At 40.7% G+C, this 21,161-nt stretch overlaps 1 protein-coding gene across 5 annotated transcripts in view; it reads left to right on the top strand.

Annotated features, from left to right (window-relative positions):
• Positions 1-21,161, top strand: part of LOC104848110 (sodium/glucose cotransporter 1) — a 58,282-nt gene that overhangs the window by 31,320 nt on the left and 5,801 nt on the right. For 4 of the 5 annotated variants that reach the window (XM_010603887.1, XM_010603889.1, XM_010603890.1 and 1 more), the window contains 6 exons: positions 323-543; positions 10,555-10,690; positions 12,019-12,126; positions 14,300-14,450; positions 18,898-19,066; positions 20,743-20,955. In XM_010603887.1, the coding sequence (XP_010602189.1) occupies positions 323-543; positions 10,555-10,690; positions 12,019-12,126; positions 14,300-14,450; positions 18,898-19,066; positions 20,743-20,955 (998 nt within the window). The remainder of the gene's footprint in view (positions 1-322; positions 544-10,554; positions 10,691-12,018; positions 12,127-14,299; positions 14,451-18,897; positions 19,067-20,742; positions 20,956-21,161) is intronic. The other variant, XM_010603888.1, reaches the window with a different exon arrangement.

Below are 21,161 nucleotides of genomic sequence, written 5' to 3' on the forward strand. Positions count from 1 at the left end.
GAGAGAGAGAGAGAGAGAGAGAGAGAGAGAGAGAAAGAGAGGAAGGAGGAGGAAAAGGGGAGAGGGGGCTTAGTGCAAAGAAGCAGTCTTCTTCGGTTTCATCAGCACAAGAACAAGAGCAAATCTGAATAGCCCAGCTTGCTCAGGTCCACTCCTCATACGTCACTGGTTGCCCAGGAGACAGGGAATGCTGGCTAAGCCTCAGTCACGTGCCAGATTGGAATACAGCCAATCACATTGGGTCTTACTTTGCCTTCTTGCTTCTTCACTCATGTGTTACCGTGCTCTTTAGGGAAATGGTAAATAATGTGTTTCTTTTAAGCCTTTAGAAAAGTGGGAGGATACAAGCAACTAGAGCGTAATTACTTCTACGCCATCCCAGGAAAGACCAGTGAAGGAAACTGGACTGCCAAGCCGGAGTGCTACAACCCTCGCCAGGATGCATTCCATATCTTCCGAAATCTCATGTCTGGAGACTTCTCCTGGCCCAAACTTATCCTTGGTGCCACTACTATCTCCTTATTCTACGGGTGTGCTGATCAGGTAATGAAAGATACGGTCCCTACAGTGACTGTCCTTGGGGGTAGGGGTCTTTGGAACATTCCGTGATTGGCCACAGTCTCTGAAGCCACTGAGAGCTGTGGCCTGTCTGCTGTCCATGGTCAGGCCTGTTTTCCAGTTTTTACTTATGCCTAAATAATGACGTTGTAAGAAACTCTCTTTAAAAGCAGTTTTTCCCATAGTTTCATCTAGAAGGTATTGACTCTTTACCCTTTTTGTCTTTCCATCGTTATCTAAAATGCTGAGTTTTTTTAAAAGTGGAAAATAGCTGTGTTTTTTTGTTTTGATCATAATAGTGATACATTCTTTTCAAATGCCATTACTGTATCATGAAGTATATATCTAATTCACAGATGTATTATTTTTCTATATTGGGGATCAAATCCAGAGTGCTATGCCACTGAGCTACATCCCCACCCCTCTTTTCATTTATTGTTTTGAGGCTGGTTCTAAGTTACCCAGGCTGGGCTCAAACTTGCCCTCCTGCCTCAGCCACCCGAATAGGTAGGATTATATGGGTGCACCATCATATGAGCACCTATGTGACCAATACCCTGGTTAAAAATAAAATATAGCCATCACCTTAGAAAAAAATGACATGTCTTTGCTGTTTAAAAAGTCACAGTATAAAGAAAAGTTCAAAGATAAAATCACCAAAGTCCCCTCTAGAAGTGATTGCTTTGGCTAGGTGTGCTGGTACACAGTACCTGGAAGGCTGAGGCAGAGGAACCACAAGTTTGAGGCCAGCATGGGCAGTTTACTCAAAAAATAAAAAGAAAGGAAAAAGGAACTAGCTAAGATGTAGCACATTGGTAGAGTGTTTGCCTCTCATTGCAAGGTCCTGGTTTCTATCCCCACTACCACAAAAGTAAGGAGAGGTAGGAGGAGGAGAAGGACCAGCTGCAGTGTTTTGGTGAACATGCCGCTAGACACCTTTCAATGCATATAAAGTAGAAATGCACAAATACTTACTACAAATGAAATTAGTCAGTCCCTGCTCTCTTTTACCTCATGAGTTTCCTTTTACTCAAAAGTACATTGCAGGGGTTAGGGGTGCAGCTGAGTGGTAGAACATACACTCAGCATGCACAAGACCCTGGGTTCAACTCACAGCTCTACGAAAAATCCATGTTGTACACTGTCTTAGTCACTTTTCTCATTTGCTGGGACAAAACTTTTGGCCCCACAACTGAATGGGGGAGAGGTTTACTTTGGCTCACTCTGCAGTCCGCAGCGGGCCAACTCCAAGGCAGAAATGGCATCGTAGAAGGGCCTGGCCGAGGAAAGCTGCACCTGTCCTGGTAATTCCCCCTTCCAGCTGCCCTGTTACCCACGTCCTCTGTCTAGCTGTCCATAGCAAGTTGCCTGTAGTGCCCCATAATCCAACCACTCTGCAAACACATGAAGCCTTCAGGTCAACTGTATAATTGTCAACATTTTCACTTTTGGCGGGAGGCTAATTTCTGCTACGTCATGTTCTAAAGTGTTTAACCAGTTCTCAAAGTGACAACATTAGGCGACTTGCAATGTTCGCTAGGAAAGACACTGATGTCGAGCTGGGGACGTAGCCCAGTAGTAAAACATTTGTCCACCATGCATGGAACCCTGGGTTCAATCCCCAGAACCACAGAAAAAGGATGTGATATGACATCGTCTTTGGACATCTCTGCAATATTTCTTTAAGTCATAACTACCTTATGTTTTGGACCTTCACGTAAATACTTCTTAAATTACATTCCCTAATTCTTCATTATTTGTATACAACACTGCCAACCTATTTTAGGGTATAGGGTTTATATCCAGCACCTTATGAATTTCATTAATTCTAATAGTTTATGTAAACTTTGTAAGTATATATTATCCACAAAAATGAAGGATTTATTCCTTTCACTCTTGTCCTTACCTTGTCTTTTCTCATCGTGCCAACTTGAATTTCGACACACAGAGAAATATAAAGAATCAGCTGTGGTTGGAGATTTTAGTGCTCCTTCTAGAAACAAAGTAGTCATGTAGGCAAAAGTAAGAGCAATCCAGAACTAAGCAGTGCGGCTAACAGGCTTAATCATATAGTGACATAGATTCACGCATCTTAGTCATGCAAAGATCTGTGTCCTGCAAACAAAATAAGCATTCTTTTCAAGCAAACTTACAAGTACGGGTCATAATTAGGATGTAAAAGAAAAGTCTTACTACATGATTAAGGATCACTATCATAAAAGCTATGTGTTCAATTTAATACAAAAGAAGAAAATAATAAAATGGTAACTTTTAAATCTCATACCTGGAAATTCACTGGCATGTTGTTAAGCAGCTTGTGGGTTAGAAAGTCATTCACTAAAAATTATACTCTAAGGCTGGGGATTCCGCTCAGTGGCACCACTGCCTGCCTTGAAAGCACAAGGACCTGAGTTTAATCCCCAGTACTAAACACAAAACAAAACAATTTTTACTTTAAAATGCAGTGCTAGTGTAAACACTACATATCAATTTTTAGAGCAAATTCCAGTCATCGTGTTAAATGAGCATTTCAAGATGCACGAAAGGTTAACCCTAATGAGCTAAACACTCAGACCCAGAAATTGGGTAAATAACCACCAACAAAAAAAGAGAGAGAGAGAGAGAGAGAGATAAATCTGCAGGCAAACAAGACTAAATTAATAAAGACCATGGAAGAGGTTAAGTCAAAAGTAAGAAAGGTAGAGATGTTAGTAAAACCAAAAGATTATAAGGTAAATAGTTGTTCCACTGTATAATGACAAGAAATAATATGTATTTGTTTGATACAGCAAACATTTTCTATTGATGGTTAGCTGAATCCCCCAAAGCAGAATCTGCAGACAGAGGACCAACTGCACAACTACACCCAACATAGCTGAACCCCTAAAGTGTGATGCTAAATAAAGGAACCTAGACACAAAAGGTTATGTACTGCACAGTCACATTTGTATAAAATTCAACACATGGGTGATACTAAAATATGTGACACAATTATTCTTTAAAAGCAAGGAAGCAATAAAAGTCACCAAAGCAGTCATTTCAAGAGTGAGGGAAATGTTTAAAGTTTAAAAGAGTCATGCATAGCAACACTGTCCACAGCAACAAAAGGTGGAAACAACCCAAGTGTCCATCAATGAGTAAATGGGTAAGCAAAATGTGTACCCATATGTTAGAATATTATTCAGCCATAAGAAAGAATAAGGTACTCCTACATGCTAAAACTTTGATGAATCTAGAAAAGGCTGTGTGAAAGAAAGAAACCAAAAACAATGGTCACCTATTAGATGATTCATTTTATATAAAATATCAGAAATAAGCGAATTTATAGAGCTGGAAATCACATTAGTGCTTGCCAGAGGAAAGGGAGGAATAATGGAGAATGATTACTTAATGGATACAGGTATTCTTCTGGGGTGATGGAAATGTTTTGAAACTAAAAAGAGGTACAGATTGTACAACACTGTGAATGCATTAAATGCTTCGCTTTAAAATGGCTAATTGGATTTTATGTGAATTTCACCTTAATTTTTTAAAAAAGTTACAGGGAAACTTCTGTGGCAGGATGAAGGCTTCCATTTCCTGATTTGGATGGTGGTTATATTGTATGCGCTCTAATGTGCTACATAACTGTGTGTTTTTAATATATTTTCTTGTGCTACATCACCCTAAGTTGGGTTTAAACATTATGTGGAAGAAAGCTTGCCAAATAGCTAACCCAAGTGTGAAAATGAAGAGCAAAAGGGCTAAACTTGCCCTCCAAGATATTTACATCAAGTAGCAATAATTTAAAAAAATAGTTTAGATTACCAAGAATAGACACATAGGCTAATGGAATAAAATAAAAGGTACTGAGATAAATGCAAATACTTCTGAGACTCCACAAGTCAGTAGAGGAGCTGCTGACTCTTCGATGAGATTAGAAAAACCAGCTTACTTTTCGAGTAACAAAACTTCAGCCCTACCTAGCTGCCATGGTTTGGATCTTGAATGTTCCCTGAATCCCCTTGTGCTGAAGTTGGTCTTCAGCCTGTGACACTAACAGAAAGTGTGGAACTCACAAAAGGTGGGGCCCGACGGAAGCCTCTTCATTGGGCATGTGCCCTTGATATGTGGAGCTTGACCCTCTTCCTCTTTCTCTTGCTTCCTGGCAGCAATAAAATAAGCAGCTCCTGCCATGGCCTTCTGCCTCACCAGAGGCCCCAGAGCAATAGGCCAATTGACCGTAGACAAACACCTCCAAAACTATGAGGCAAAATAAACCTTTCCTTTTTTAATTTGGTTATATTAGGTATTTGCCACAGTAATGGAAAGCCAACTAACACACCAACAGTCTTACAAAGGTAGACTTCAGATGAACTAAAAATATCTCGTTATATTAAAGAATATGTTTTAGATGGGGAGAAAGTACAAATCGTATTGCTCACTTTACTATAAGGACTTTTTAGCAAAGAATATAAAAGACAAAGTTGCCAGATGACAGATTAGGGGAGATTATTATAAATGTTTCTCATGGACAAGAAACTAATAAAATCAACAAGAAAACAGAGCTCTAACCGAAATGTGGTCAAAAGATAGTGACAGGCAATTTATAGGAAAAAATTTAAATGTAAATGACAATAAACGTGTCAGAGAAATGCAATTTAAAATCATAAGCCTGGCAAACTTGGAAAGAATCATGATGCCAACTCTTAGGGAGGTTACAGATGTCTGGAAACCCTTGTATTCTTTTGGTGGATATATAGATTAGTTCAGTCTGTTCTGGAGGGTGACCTGCCAGGATTTAATAAAATTTAAGCCAGGTGTGATGGCATACACATGTAAACCCAGCCCTTGAGAGCTCAAGGTAGGAGGATCTCCATGAGTTTGAAGCCAGCCTGGGCTACATAATGAGTTCAAGGCCAGCCTGAACTACATAGCGAGACCCTGTCTTGATCAATCAATAAAAATATGTAAGTGTACTGTGCTCTGTTACCTAGCAGTGACGACCTCCATAGTCTACCTAAAATGTCCTCACACAAGTTCGTAAAGGACTGTGTACGAGATATCCATCACCATATTTATTGTGTCAGTTACTGTACAGTTTGTAGATGAAATGAGAGGGATAATACTATAGTGCCATGTAGCAGCTAGAAACAGTAGACTAGATATATATACAACATATTGATAGATCGGTAAAAATCTACTGGGTAAGAAAAACAGGAATCAAGATGACATCTAGAGCACAATATATGGCTAGTCTCTGTAATGTATCCATTTTTTTGTTTGTATCCAGTCCCATCTATTTATTATGGGGGTTTTATTTATTTTGTTTTGTTTGGGTGGAGTGTTTTCTTGGCTAGAGATTAAATCCAGGACCGTGCCAATCATACCCTCTGCAACTGAGCTATAGTCTAAACCCCTTTGTATTTTAATTGTGCCATTTTAGCAATTTTTTTAATCTTTCTATATTTTTCTTTTCAACTTCTCTATAATCATAACTTGAAAAGTTTCCCCTGAGATTCTGCTTCTGGCAATAGGTAAGCTGTATTTCCTGAATTACCTTCCAATACAAATTCCTAGGATGCCAGATTTTGCTTTACTGGGGATTGAACCCAGAGCATTTACACTGAACTGTTTTCCTAGCCTTTTATACTTTTTATTTTGAGACAATTTCTCACTAAATTGTCTAGGCTAAGTTCAAACTTGTGATTCTCCTGCCTCAGCCTCCCAGAATGCTGGGATTATAGGCATATACCGCCATGCCTGCTCGAGCTTGGTTTTTAAAGGTTTAGATTTGAGCAGCCTTGTGTAAACAGGAGAAAGGCCATGTAGAACTTGCGGTCTTGAATTTCAATAGCCTCATTGAAATGATACACTAGGAAAAAAATCTGCCCACCACCAGAGAGAAAGAACAACAGCAAAAAAAGTGCCTGGAGGTGAATTACAGGAAGTGAGAAGAATTCTATTCCACAGTTTGATTAATGAAACTGTGGCAAATCCTATGTGAAAAATGAACATAAACTCATCCAACATTTATGATTGACCAATCAGCAGTGGTAACAGATTCTTTCTGTGGAATGTACCCCAGGAATAGCTTGAATGTTTATGCCCCCTCCAAAATCCATATTGAAACTTAATCCCCAAACAACATTATTAAGAGGTGAGGCTTGTAAGAGGTGCTTAGACAATGAAGGTTGTGCTGTCATAAATGAGACTCGTGCTCCATCCCTTCACTCATGCAAGGACAGTGTTCAAGGCTTTATCTTAGAAGCAGAGACAAAACCTTTGTCAGGCATGGAATCTGTTGCCATTTTAATCTTACACCTTCCAGGCTTCAGAACTGTGAAAAACAAATTTTCATTGTTTATAAATTTCTCAATCAAAGGCATTTTGTTATGGGAACATGTTATGACTTGTATCTAGAGGTCTCCCCAAAGCCTCATATGCTCATAGATGAGGCTTTTTAGAGGTGGCTGGATATAGGATGTGTGAATGTGGATTAGGGGTGTGATATTTTTTTCTTTCTTTCTGGTACCAGAGACTTAACTCAGGACCTTGCACTTGTAAGGTGGGTGTAGTACCACTGACCTAAATCCCCAACCCCTATAAGTGTGATATTAGGATTCAAGGTGTGGATAATGAAAGCCCCACCTTGGACATGGATGGCACCATCCAAAAGTTATCCTGAATGGAATAAAAGAGAAAGATGGAAGGAAGGCTACTGCTCACTGCTTGCTGCCTTCTGCCTGCAACCCCATGGAGTATTTCTCCTCTGTGATTGACCTCTGACATACCACCTTGCCTTGGAGCCACCTAAATATGGATGGAGACCTCTACAAACTGTGAGTTGAAATAAACCTTTCCTCTTTTAGCTTTCCAGTGCCAAGTATTTTGTCTCAGCAATGAAAAGGCAACTAAGATATGACAGGAACAAATTAAGACAAACTTAGACTAAAGTCTTTCAAGTTTCCCATAAAGTCCCGATCAGCTTGAGCTGCTAACCCCAAATTGGAAAACACGAGTCAAACTACAGTGAGCAAACCACAGAATTAGTACTCCCAAATTTCAGAAAATTGAAGTATTTGATAAATTTTAAAAGTTGAAGAAATAAAAGTGGAAATGAAAAAACATTTTTAAAATTCTGTCCAAAACGTCAGCCAGATTTGAAAATTCTAACTTCTAACAAAGAAAAGTAAATTTATTGAAAGGTAAAAGTCAGTAACTGTTAATATAACAGTTTAAACAGAGCTGAAGGGAAAAAATTGTTACCTCAGAGAACTGAAGAAATTGCCCCAAGAGTACAAAAAAGTCAAAATGTAAAAGAAAATGACATAGAAGACAAAGTCAGGGTTAAAATATATCTCACTGGAGTTTTCAGAAGAGAAAAGCAGCATTCAAAGAGAAAATGACTGACCCATATATCAAATGCATACTTTCAAGATATCAAAGAAAGGAGGTTTTAAGAAGCCATCTAAAAGAAAAGATTACTTAAAATACAAGAGTTATACTGACAACAGACCTCAGCAGCTGTAAGTTAAGCTGAATTAAAGAAGATAGAAGAGTATTTTTTTTCAAAATATGGGAAGAATTGTCAGTTCCAAATTACATGGCCAGGTGAAGTATTATTTGAAAGGGGTGGATGGCAAGCCGGGTGTGGTAATATGTACCTGAAGTCTCAGCTACTCACAAAGCTGCAGCGGGAGTCTCACAACTTCAATGCTGGCCTGAGCAACTTAGAAAGATCCTATCTGTAAATACACAAATAAATAAATAGGGATAGATATGTAGTTCAGTGGTAAAGCACCACTGGGTTGGATCCCCAGTACCACACACAAACACACACATAGAACAAAGAGCAAAATAAGGACATCACTTTCCCCTACCAAAGACCGAGGAATGTGTGTACAGAAAGTGAAAGTACTGAAGGACACGAAGGGATAGTTAGAAAAGACATTGATAGGCATATAAGTAAATTTAAAGCACTGGATAAAAACACTAATCACTAAAATGGGAAGTAAGAACCACACAAGTGTGAGGCCACAAAGTAGAGTTATATCTGTCTGTGGGTTTCAAATTGTTCAGAATAAGGGAAGGGATACCGATTTACCTTGGACTTCAAGTTGTATCTACATTAAAAATTTTTAAAGTAGCCATTAAAAAGCATGGAAGTAGAATATGTAACTTCCCAACTTGTAAATGAAATGATTTAAGAAAAATGTGTTTTTTGTTTAATTTTGGGGGGGGAATTGTTTGCTGTCTTAGTCACTTTTCTCATCACTGAGACAAAATACTCCACGCCCACATGTTGAAGGAGGAAAGGTTTATTTTATCTCACAGTTTGTAGAGGTGTTGGTCCATAGTTGGTTGGCCCCGAGGAAGGGCAGCACAGCAGAGGGGCGTCACTGAGGAGAAACAGTCCCCAGCAGGGCAGGCAGAAAGGCAGAAGGCAGCAAGAAGCAAGCAGCAGTGAAGCACCTCTCTTTTTTCCTTTTATCCCATCCACACTACAAGACTTAGGTGGTGCCACCCACACCCAGGATAGGCCTTCCCATTATCTACCAGGCGACTAATGTAGTACCACACACCCTCACTTCCAGCATCACATGCCCTAGATCCAGCCAGCTCTGAAAAGCCCCACCTATAAGCACACGAGGCTGTCATAGAACATCTGGATAAGGCCATAACATTGGTTGAGCAGTGCTGAGGATAAAAACAGGGCCTTCAATATGCTAAACAAGGGCCCCTCCACTTGTAGACAAGAGCTGTATCCCTGGCTCTAAGAAACATTTTTAATTACAAAAAAAAAAAAGCTAATAAACTGATGAGAATTTATTTTGGCCAACACCACTTGTAAACAACAATCCTTCCCTTCCCCCACTTTATAATCGATGACAATATGCCAAAGTGTTTAAGACTTTCTACACAGTATAATTTAATGCCCTTATATCACACTTTCCTCAAATCTGCCCTAGCCCTGCTACTTCATCCCCTCCATAAGAGACCCCCTTTTCTACGCCCAGGTTTAAGTTAAGGCCTGGAACAGAAACGTATACCCTCTACTCAGGAGAGGCCCCTCTCCACTAGGAGACCAGCAGCGGGCTGGCCAGTAGATTTCCTAAGAATCAATACCTTTGTGTGGGAAAGTATCCATTTGGGTTCTTTCTCCTGTATTAAAAGAACACACTTGGAAAAAGTAAAGAAGAAAAGGGAAATCCTACCTGCTAATTCTCTTACCCCCGGATTAACCACAATAAACCACTATGTTTATTCCTATGGGCTTTGATGTAAACATAAAATCACAATGCATGTACCATTCATAACCTATGCCTTTCAGTCACTTTGGATATTTTTTATTTGAACGTTCTTTAAGTGCAGAACTTTTAGTGTATTATTGTGATGTTCTCAACTATGTTTTTACTTTTTTCTCCTAAGTGCTTCTCCACTTGCTTGCTGTGCCATTCCCTTCAGCCTGACAGTAGACCACCTCTAATAGCACTGGCACCATGAAATGGGTCCCAAAACATCTCCTGGGAGAGCTTGCATTTTAAAGGGCTATCGTAGTTTATTTAATCTCGATAAATGAAGTTGGTCCCTGCCTGAACACTCTTTGATTGCCAGGGGCCCATCTTTACTTTGATGTCACAAAGGCTTCTTTATTCTTTCTGTCAGAAACATTCTCTGAGAGGCCTTTGAGAGGGTGTATTCTCCTTTCCAGAAGACAGCTGGTAAGCCTGGCCTCGCCCTGATTGCTGCAGTGAAGCCATACTCACAGGCACCCTGTCCCCTCTGGCCGCTATGTATCGCACAAAACATGTTCGTGGGTGATATGTGTCTCCCTGGCCCTGAAAGGCCCAGAGCTGTTTGGACAAGTGGTGAGCAGATTAGCAAACACGCACTAGAGGGCACATCCTGCTGCTTTAGCAGGTCACACTTGTCCTGACTGTGCTGAGGTAGCCCAGGCTTTCAGCACCTTGCTAGAGCCGTCATTCACTTCACTCACCTGTGTTTCCTCGGCAGGTTTCTGTCCAGCGGGGCCTGGCAGGGAAGAGCATGTCTCACATGAAAGTTGGTATCCTTCTGTATGGCTACCTGAAGTTGTTGCCCATGTTCCTCATGGTGATGCCAGGAATGATCAGCCGCATCTTTTACCCAAGTAAATTCTTGATTCTAATGTGTTCACACCAATTAGCTACTCCTCTTTTAGAGAAATAGAGACCATTTGGGGTTATGAGGTCTCCCGTAGTATACTGGTCATTGGGGTGCCCCAGAATGCTCCTTAACGGAAGTCTAGCAGAAACTATTGATATACACAGCAAGTCACAAACGCTGTACCAGGGTGATAAGTTCAGACAAGGAAGAGTAGATTGGTGCCTTTCTCGTGTGTCAGAGCCTCCTTCTGTCTCTCAGGAGCTTGCTCATGACTTTGGGACGCAGTCTGCAGGAAGATTAAGTTTCTCCCATCACATCACTAGTGTTATACTAGGCACACCTAGCGCGGGGATCTAACGGATCTAACTGATGTTGCCATTGCTTCTCAAAGCCCCAAGTACATTGTCAAGAGCTCCACACAGCCACCAAAGTGAGCCTGATTCAGAGCAAGGCCCACATTAAATACTATTAAAGCATTTGTGTTTCCCCTAATGAGTTATCATAATTTCATGGCTGTATCTCATCCCCATTTCAAGTAGCTGGTTTTACTAGCTCATCCTTACTAGACTGTTCTGTCTCTCAGGGTAACGAGTCTGTTTGTTCATTAAATGTGATGGAGCACTTTACTCTGATTGGTGCAGCCACAGGGTCAGAGCAGATGACTCCTGGGAGAGTCTCTTGTTATAGTGCTTTTGACAAAGGCACGGAAAATGTAGGCTGCTTTTCAGAACTAAGAAATATGTGCAGTAGATATCTCTAATTGATCTCTCCTGCAGTTTGCTCCTGAGGCACACCTCCATTTCTTTCCTAATTTCCAGGCTTAACTGAGACTAGTTTCAACATTCCCCAATTTGCTTTTCAGCTGTTAAGCAGTACATTGTTGGTAATTCCCTAAAAGGTGGGAAATAGGCCCCTCTGCTACAAACTGGAGTCCCAACTTATTGCTCTGAATCAATGACTCTGTCAGGTCCAAGGAGGTAAGGTTATGAGTTGCTCACATGTTAGCATGCAGCAAATAATCGACCGGCTCTCCCAACACCTCGCTAGAATCATTGGGAGGCTCATTGCGAGCTTGTGACTTGCCTTGGGTTACCCAATGAACCGGTGGAGGTACCAATTCATTTGACTCCTAGGAGCCTGAGTCCTAACCCTTTTCTCCAGCGTCCGGTCCCAAGAGTGTGAGGATTATGAATGGGACCTGTCACCAGTAGACTGTAAGAGTCTGATATTTCCATGTGAATATATAATTCCTAATTTGCTTCCATAATCCTAGGCTCATATTTTAGAGCTTTAAGGGCTGTGTGTTGGTGTGACTGTGATTTCTCTTTGCAGGCGAAGTGGCATGTGTTGTACCTTCAGAATGTAAAAAGTACTGCGGCGCCCAAAGCAGTTGTAGCCCTGTCGCTTATCCAAGGATGGTGATATCATTGCTGCCTACCAGTAAGACACAGGCCCTGCTGCTGAGAGCCATAGAATCCCCACTGGCACCTAGGCGCTAGGGCTGTAATTGGCCAGTTAGGAGTGAGGTTTCTGGAGGTGACTTCTTTACCAGCTAGCCCATCATTCTGGAAGGAAACACAGACTGCCAGGTGGGAGGGACATTAGCAACATGCAAGGAAGCTTTGCTTACCCTGACAAAAGGATCAGGGCCTCCTCCCTCTCTATTCCTTGCACACTGGTGGTGCATATCTTCTTGGAGGCACAATCTGCACACGTCATTCACATTATTTATGTCACACAATGAGCTGGTTCCCTTGCTCATTCATTCAAAAAAATGGGGTCTAACTGGATACAGATGTGATTTTTCTATAAAATGGAATACTACTCAGCCATAAAGAATGAGAAAGTAGATTCATTCATAGGAAAAAGGGTACATTTTGAGGATATACTCCTAAGTGAAATAAATAAGTCACACATATGCAAATACCGAATAGTTTCTCTGGTGTGAAAAGCTAAAATAGTACTCAAGATCCTAACGGGACAAGTAGCAATGTGAAATAGGAAGAAAAGGACCAAAGGTGTTCGGGCAGTGAGAAGGATAGGGAAAGGGGAATAAGGAAAGAGGAAAAAAATATGAGAAAATGTAAAAATGGAATTAAAGTGTTTGAAGGTGGGGAGCGGAGGAGGGGGTGAAGGGAGGGCAGGGACAAGGGGAAAGAATGAGAACCAAGACCTGGCATGTAAAGGTACAAGATCCCAATAATGAATGTAGCTGTACTGTCTACCTAGAATGTACCAATAAATTCAATTTAAAATTTAAAAAATGGGGTCTGCACTGTGTGAGGCATTGTTCTAAGCCATGAAAACACAAAGATGAGTGGAACTAGTCCTGCACTCAAAGAGCTCACCATCCAGTAACATGGGCAAGGAGATGAGCAATTATCCAGTTGTCGAGTGACTTTTTGAGACATAATGAGTTCACACCTTTCTCCCCAAACCCCACTGAAATGACCGAGTGAAAATATATATATATGAACAATAGGTTGGAAGAGTTGAGACATTTCCATACAATACACTATAGGTAGAATCTGATTGAGTGAAAACTAGCCATCCCACGTTTACAAAATGAGTTATCTGGACTCCCTGCCTAAGCCTCCAGAAACGCCACCACTTCAAACATCCAAGGCTGCAAGTAAGCGTTGGCAGTTGAAGGAAGGCAAATCCAAGGACCTAGTCTATGTCTGCCTGCTCCTACTGGTGCACTAAGGCTATATTTGGGGCACTGCCACAGTAGGCGTCCAGTGTAGATCCTGGTTATCTCCCCTCAGGCTCTCCCGACATCACACAGAAAAAGCATCTTCTCACAGAGCCGTTAAGGCCCCTTCTACGTGGCCTTCTAATACCAGATCACTGTTCATCACTAGCATTTGTTGAGGGCTTGCTCTATATCGGGCATTGTGTGAGCTCATCTTCTCAAATTTACCTTAATATTAACAGCAGCTGTAGGTGGCAGATACTATACACCCACTCTCCAGATGAGAACACTGAGGTGCCCAGATGCACATCACACGTCACGTCTGAACCGTCTCTGAGGCGCTTACTCTTCACATGTGAAACAGGAAAGCATTGGCAACCATCTCACAGGACTGTACTTAAGATGGCACAGGCTGATGTCTGAAGAGATGTTCTGGTACAAACTAACCACCCAGGAGATATTAGCTCCTATTATTATATGAAAACAGAGCAGGAAACAATTAAGCCTTGTTAAAAAGCAAGAAAAGATGTAATGCCATAATCTGTCTTCAGTGGAAATCTATTCTGAGTAAAATTTGGATGTTTTATAGGAGGAAATTTGGTATCGGGAAAAGTTCCTCAGGAGGCCTTTGTCATCAGGCACAATGAACGAGCTGGGAGAGGGCTGGGGATGTAGCTCAATGGTGCCGCACCTGCCTGGCAAGTGCAAGGTCCTGAGTTCGAGCCCCGGTATCCCCCGCAAAAAAGTCTCATGTCATAAAGTCAATCAATTCCCAAAAACTTTAAGGGCCACGGATGTAGCTCAGTGGCACTGTGCCTGCTTGGTGAGTGCAAGGTCCTACGTTTGATCCCGCAGTACTGTTTTTTAAAAAAAAGAGAAGAAGAGCAGGGGGTTCACTAAGTACTGTTTCTCCTCCAGGCCTCCGGGGCATGATGTTGTCCACGCTGTGCGCCACCATCCTCTCCTCCCTGACTTCTGCTTTCAACAGTGTGAATTCCCTGTTTACCATGAACATCTACGCCTGGATGCGGCCCAAGGCCTCTGAAAACGAACTCATGATAACGGCAAGGTGAAGTACCCCGTCCATTGCGTTATTCGATACATCAATGAAATTGGTTAGTTAGTACCGTCACCCCGATACGTTATTTGTGAGGCTGTCACACTGTATTTAGAGTCATCTTGTTTATGGAGTCTGGTTGGTTTGGGGAGATTTTTGGGGGGGTTTGGGTTTTTATTGCTGTAATTTTGCAATGAAGATGGGTGTATTGCTTTGATAATGACAAAGAAAATGGTTTCCTCTTTTTTTTAAAAAAGAGAAAGTAATAATAATCACAATGATATAAATGAGCGTAGTTTATTGTACCCCCCACAAAAATAGTTCTTTCGGGAAAATTTACATAAACTATCTCATCTCATTTAGTCCTCATGACAACTATTAAATTAAGTTTTACGGTTCGTATTCTCATTTGCACATGGAAAAATAGTAGCTCAGAGAGGAAACTCAGACTCATCTGTCTGGGGCCATGAAATTAACTGTGACGCCATGCAGTATCTGGTAGGTCCCCGTTGTAAAGGGCTTGTTCCCTAGGGTTTCACCCTGGTCCCTCACTGAGCCACATCCAGGTCTCACATCTTTAAGGGACCCTATGTTGTGGCTAAAAATCACCTTTTTCTTTTTTTCAGTACTGGAAGTTGAACCCTGAGCTACATCCCCAACACATACCCCCAATCCCCAGCTTTTTTTAAACATAGTATCTCATTAAGTTACTATGTTCCCAGTCTAGGCTTCAATTTGTGATCCTCCTGCCCACCTTGGGAGGTGCTGGGATTACAGGTGAGCACCACCCTGCTCAGTTAAAACACTGCCTTTATTTCACATCAAGGTGCATGTTATAACACTTGTTAAACCGTCTCATCCCTGCAGGTGTTTGAGCTTGCCTTTATATTTATAATACCATACATGGTTAAGAATGCCTTTTCTTGGAAATTTTAAGAAATTGATTTGTTTTATTAAGTTATTCAAGAACAAAGGAAAAAAAGCGAACATTCTTTTTAGGGAGTGCAAGCCAATGATACCAAAACATAACAAATATAGCACAGAAAAATAATAAAACTAAAGGCTAATCTGACTTCTAAATTACAACACAAAAAACATTAATAAAATGTTAGGCATAAATCCAACAATACATTAAAAGAGTGATACATCATTATGAACTGGGCTTTTTTCCCCAAAAAATAGAAGGATTAGAAAATGTAGTAAATATAACTCAACATATTGACAGATCAAAAAAGGAAAATTATATATACCTACTTACAGGTAATGAAAAGATATTTGGCAAAAGAAGTGCTTTTCAACATGATAAAGCACATCTATATCATGCTAAAAAGCCTACAGCATACTTACTGAAGAAGTTAGAGAGGAACAAGGTAAGAATGTCCTTCCTCATCATGGCAGATAGATAGATACATAGACAGACAGACAGACAGACAGACAGATGGATGGATGGATGGAGTAGACCCACAGGTGATGTTAGCAGACAAGGACTCTAAAATATCCATGGTTAAAGGGCCAGAGATTTAGCTCAGTGGTTCTGCCACCTGCCTTGAAAGTGGAAGGTCCCAAGTTCGATCCCTGGTACTAAAATAAATAAATAAATAAATAAATATATATATATATATATATCCATGGTTAATATAGACAGCAAAATAGAGGGAGAGATATATAAAATAGATAAAAAGACTGAGAATTTTACCTGGGGATTAGAATTTATATAAAAAAGATTGAACAAGTTTTTCTAGACTTGAAAAATAAATATGTGAAATTCAAACCTCAGGGGATGAGTTAACATTGAGTTGGATATAGCAGAAGACACAATTACTGAATTGGAAATTAATCAATAATATCAGGCTGAAATACACAAAGCAAGTTAGGTACACATAAAGCACAACCAGAGTGATAATGCGTGTAAATGAAATCACAGAGGGAGTGGGGAACAAGTTAGATAGAGACAAGTTTTTAAAAATAATGACCAGAATCTTTCCACAATTGATGGACAATTGTCTAGAGTCTGAAGAAACCCCACAAATCAAAGCAGGACAAACACAAATGAAACCATACTTAGACTACATTTTAGTGAAACTGCTGAAAATGGAAGGTGATAGAAAATATTTAAAACAGCCAGATGACAATAAATCATATTACCTTTGACAAAGCAACATAGAGACTGGATGAATTTTCAACAGAAACTACGGAAGCCAGTAAGTTATCTGCAAACAGCAGAGGAAAAAAGCTACCATACTAGAATTCCATATGCATCAAAAATATTCTCCAAGACGAAGGTGAAATAAATATGTTCTTAGATAAGTACAAAGGTTGAAAGAATGTAGCACATTAGACTCGCCTATAAGAAATCCTAAAGGAAATTCTTCAGGCTTAAGGGAAATAAGCCAGGGAGAACTGAACTTTAGAGAGAAATGAAGAACTCCAGAAAGAGTACACATGTGGAAATGTAAACGAACACTGACTGCTTGAAACAATGAGAAAAAAGTCTGTGGGGTTATAGCATATGGAAGTAAAATATATGACGATAAAAGCAGAGAAAATGAGAAGCTAAACCCAACTTAAATATTCTAAGATTCTAGAGTTATTGGAGACGTGACAAGAGTAAAACTTGTGCCCGAGTATAATACATGAAAAATGCATTTCATCTCTCATCCGACCAATAAGAGAAGGGTTCGAGAATGTTGAAGTAGCAAGTTAAGAGGAGGAGATAGAAAATAACTAACAAAATATATGAGCAGCCCAAGAGAAATCTAAAAGGGATACAAAGAATAGAAAACAAGTGAGTTAAGTAGAAGGCGATGGCCGTGATAGGATGGCGCATACCCAAATATATCAGTGATTTCAAGAAATGTAAATGAATTAAACACCAGGAGCTGAGACGGGATAATCATGTTTGCAGTTGGCCTGGGCAACATAGCGAGCCCTTTAAGGGGTGATTAGATACAGAGGGCTCTTTCCCCCACGCGTGGGATTAAAGCAGAATCAGACTACCTTGCCCTTCCACCATGTGGTGGTAATCTTTAATTTCTCTCAGCTTTCTAGTTTTCTGCGCGGAGACCTTGTACTTCTTTCATTAGGCCTACTCCAGAATAGCTCGTGGTCTTGATGCTACTTTTAACAGAATTGTTTTTACTGTCAATTCCCAATTGTTTGCCACTAGCACAATTTTTTTAAATTGACCTTATATCTTTTGAACCTTACTAAAGTCACTGAACTGCTTCCAGTGCACATTTTGTTGATTCTCTGGGATTTTCTAGGTACACGACCACATCCCCGTGAGTAAAGATAGGCTTCTCCTTTCTGATTTGTATTTTTTGTTTTCTTACTTTATTGCTCTGTATATAATCCTTAGTATAGTGTTCAATAGAAGTGGTGAAAGTGGACCCTAGCACCATTTCCAATCTCAGGAGAAACATGTTCAATCTTTCACCCTCAAGTATGTTGTAGGATGTTTATAGATGCTTTTCATCATGTTGGGGAATTCCCCTCTGTTCCCAGGGCACTTTGGAGCAACAAGAACTAGATTAAAATTCCAGAGGCCATTATTAGGAGACCTATGCCACCTGCATCGGCCATGTGGAATTGAAATGCCAAACTGAGGGTTCTCAAACATGCACAAGTTTTTCCCACAAAACAGCCATATAATTCCACTGTTGTACATTGTGAGAAGGCAATGGGCTAAGTCAAAAATTTCAGAAGAGTGGAGTCGCATTTTCTAGTTGAATTATGTCTAATGCTTTTCTGCTGCTATCAAAGTTATCATGAGGTTTTTCTTTTTTATCCTGTTAATGCAGAGAATTACAATAATTGGGGTTTTTTCTTCATTAAGTTTAAAAGGAGTACTACTCAGCCATAAAGAATGAGAAACTAGAGACTTTTATAACTAAATGGGTGCACATTGAGGGCATGCTCTTAAGTGAAATAAATAGAACACACATGTGTAAATACCAAATACTTTCTCTGGCATCAGAAACCGAAAGTGTAAATGAGGATCAAAATGTATAATAGATAATGTGAAATAGGAAGAAAAGCTCCAAAGGGGAAGTGCAAGGGGTAGGGGAAAGGAATAAACATGAGAAAAGGAAAAAACAGATATAATTATTGTTTTTTTAGTGTTGAATGAAACTTGCAAACCTAGAATACAGCATGTTCGGTCATATTGCATTTTTTTGTATATATCACTGGCCTGGCTTTGCTAATATTTCGTCAAGGATTTTTCCATCTATGCTTATGAAGAATATTGGTCTGATTTTTCTTACGTCTTGTATATAATTTGGCTTGGTGCTTATTCTGCCCCATAAAATGACTTAGGAACTGATTTTTCTGATTTCTAAAATAGTTTGTATGTGATTGATATCATTTCTCTATAATGAACAGTTTGTAGTCTTTAGCTGTTTATTTATTTAGGGCGAAAGCTCATCAAATTTTCCCTGATGATTTGTTCAATTCACAGGTTTTTTAGTATAACCTTACTTGCTACCACCATTGTTTGGATCCCTATTATGGAAACTCGTCTCAGTGAAAACCTATTCGAATATATGCTACTGATAAAGAGTTGCCTGACGCCACCCATTACTGCCCTCTTCACACTCGCTGTGTTTTCCAAGAGAGTCAGTGAGGAGGTGGGTGCTGGCGTGGAAAGGTGTGATCATACCGCAGAGACCTTTGTAAGAGTTGCCCTGCGGGAGTTCCCCTTGTCCTGAAGAGTTCACGTTATGGCATCATTTGATTTCTGAGATAGCATGTCTTCCTGGGTATATCTGATCCTCTTGGGGCAGGGGGCTCTCACTTGTTTTTCTCCTTTTATAATAAAATTCACTTTTAGCCATGCAAGCCTGATCACTTTAAACTTCTGGAGGTTGTGATGAGAAACTGTGAATGATTCTCCCTCCCACATATTTAGCTGTAGGAAAATATTCTCCCATTGCCTCTGTGCGTGAATGTGTCATCCTCGGAGATCCCACACTCACCGGGGGATACACAGCAGTGGGATTCTCCCACATTCTGTCTACTGAAGACATAATTATTTGAACGATTTCTTTGGGCCATACTTAAGACCAAATAAAGATTCCCACTAATGGTCTGGCCATTTCATCAATAACACTTTGAAAGTATAGCTTGCCTGAATCTTTTTTTGTAATTTTTCACATTTTTTAGTCATACCTTAAACCTTCTTATTTCCTAGCACTGAAGAAATGGGCCTTACACAAATTCCTAAGCACGGTACCTGAGGATCCATGCCTACTGCTTGGGCCTTACACTCCATGTACAGCCCCTGAGTCTATCCCACCCACTCCAGACAACATATGGTGCTGACTACTGAACTGTCCTCTGTGTCCTCTATCTCTGTCTCTCTCTCTGTCTCTCTCTCTCTCTCTCTCTCCCCATCCACTCCTGAGTCAGGCTGCTGAAACAGTCCTTACTTTCATGGAGTGGACAGTCTTTTTGAAGGGGACAGGCAATGCCCAATGAGCAAGTAATGATTTCAGATAGTGGCAAAGTGCTACTCAAAAGATTTTGAAAGATGATGGAGCTGGCTGGAAGGCTAAGAGTTGGGGGGGAAGACAAACGAGAACATTAGGTAAGGCGGTGGAACCAGAAGAATAAGCCAGAAATACTAAAACCTAAGAAGAGCAAACCAAGCAGGGCTGAAGAAGACAGGAAGAAGGTTCTGATGGAAGCAGAACCAGATGAGGTCAACTGTGGTGTGGCATTGTGATCTGATTCTCTTGGCAGCTGAAGAAGCCAGTGGAGAGTCTAGGCAGCATTATGACATTTTCTAGTGTAAGTTTTGAGAGACCGTTCTGGCTTTTGTGAGGCCAGTGTGCAATCAGAAGGCAAAGTGAGGAGCCCACCTGTGTGAGAAAGCATGGTGGGGCAGGGTTCACGCCATAGCCATGGAGAGGATGGCAAGGAGTTAGACTCTGGGTGTACTTTGGAGGTAGAGCCAACAGTGCTTACTGGGAATGGGTGGTGGAGCATGAGGGAAAGAAAAGAGGAGATGGCTCCTGGGGTTTGACCTGGCAACTAGAGAGGACTTCAGGACTCTTGTTGGACACTATTCATAGTTGCACATTAAAGTTTTTAAATTTTGTTTAAATTCTCTGACTGACCTAAGAGAGAGTGCCAGTGGGCCTGGTACATCCTCTCTTGTTCACCTTTTCTTCTGCAAGACATTGATGCCCTCTTCCAACCAGTTTAACTCTAGAACCCAGCTAGTAAGGAAAGGGATGATGAAGCTGGTTGGGGTCCTTACCCATCCTCCTCTCAGATGACTTCTGGGCTCCTTCTTCGGCAGGGTGCCTTCTGGGGAATGACTTTGGGGGTTATGATCGGCTTCCTTCGACTGCTGCCTGAGTTTATCTACGGACACAGAACCTGTGCGGACAGCAAGTGCCATATGTCCATCTGCAGCATACACTACCTCTACTTTAGTGCGTCCCTCCTCCTGGTCAGTCTTCTCAGCATGCTGGGGATCTCCTTCTTCACATGCCCTATCCCAGAAAGACACGTAAGTACTGCCATAGCATCCTCTGGTGTGAACCCCAAGGTCCAGGAAGAAGCAAATATAGGAAGAGGGCTGAATTCCTGCATTCTCTTTGGAAATGGGAGGACTCGGGGCTGGAGAGGGTCAAAAATAAGCAAATAACACAAAAGAACCTTGCCTTTAAAAAAAAAAAAAAAAAAAAAAAAAAAAACATAAAGGGGCTGGGATTT

The sequence above is a fragment of the Fukomys damarensis genome, unplaced genomic scaffold, assembly GCF_012274545.1.
Source record: "Fukomys damarensis isolate Sample0158 unplaced genomic scaffold, DMR_v1.0_HiC HiC_scaffold_12, whole genome shotgun sequence".
NCBI lineage: Eukaryota > Metazoa > Chordata > Mammalia > Rodentia > Bathyergidae > Fukomys > Fukomys damarensis.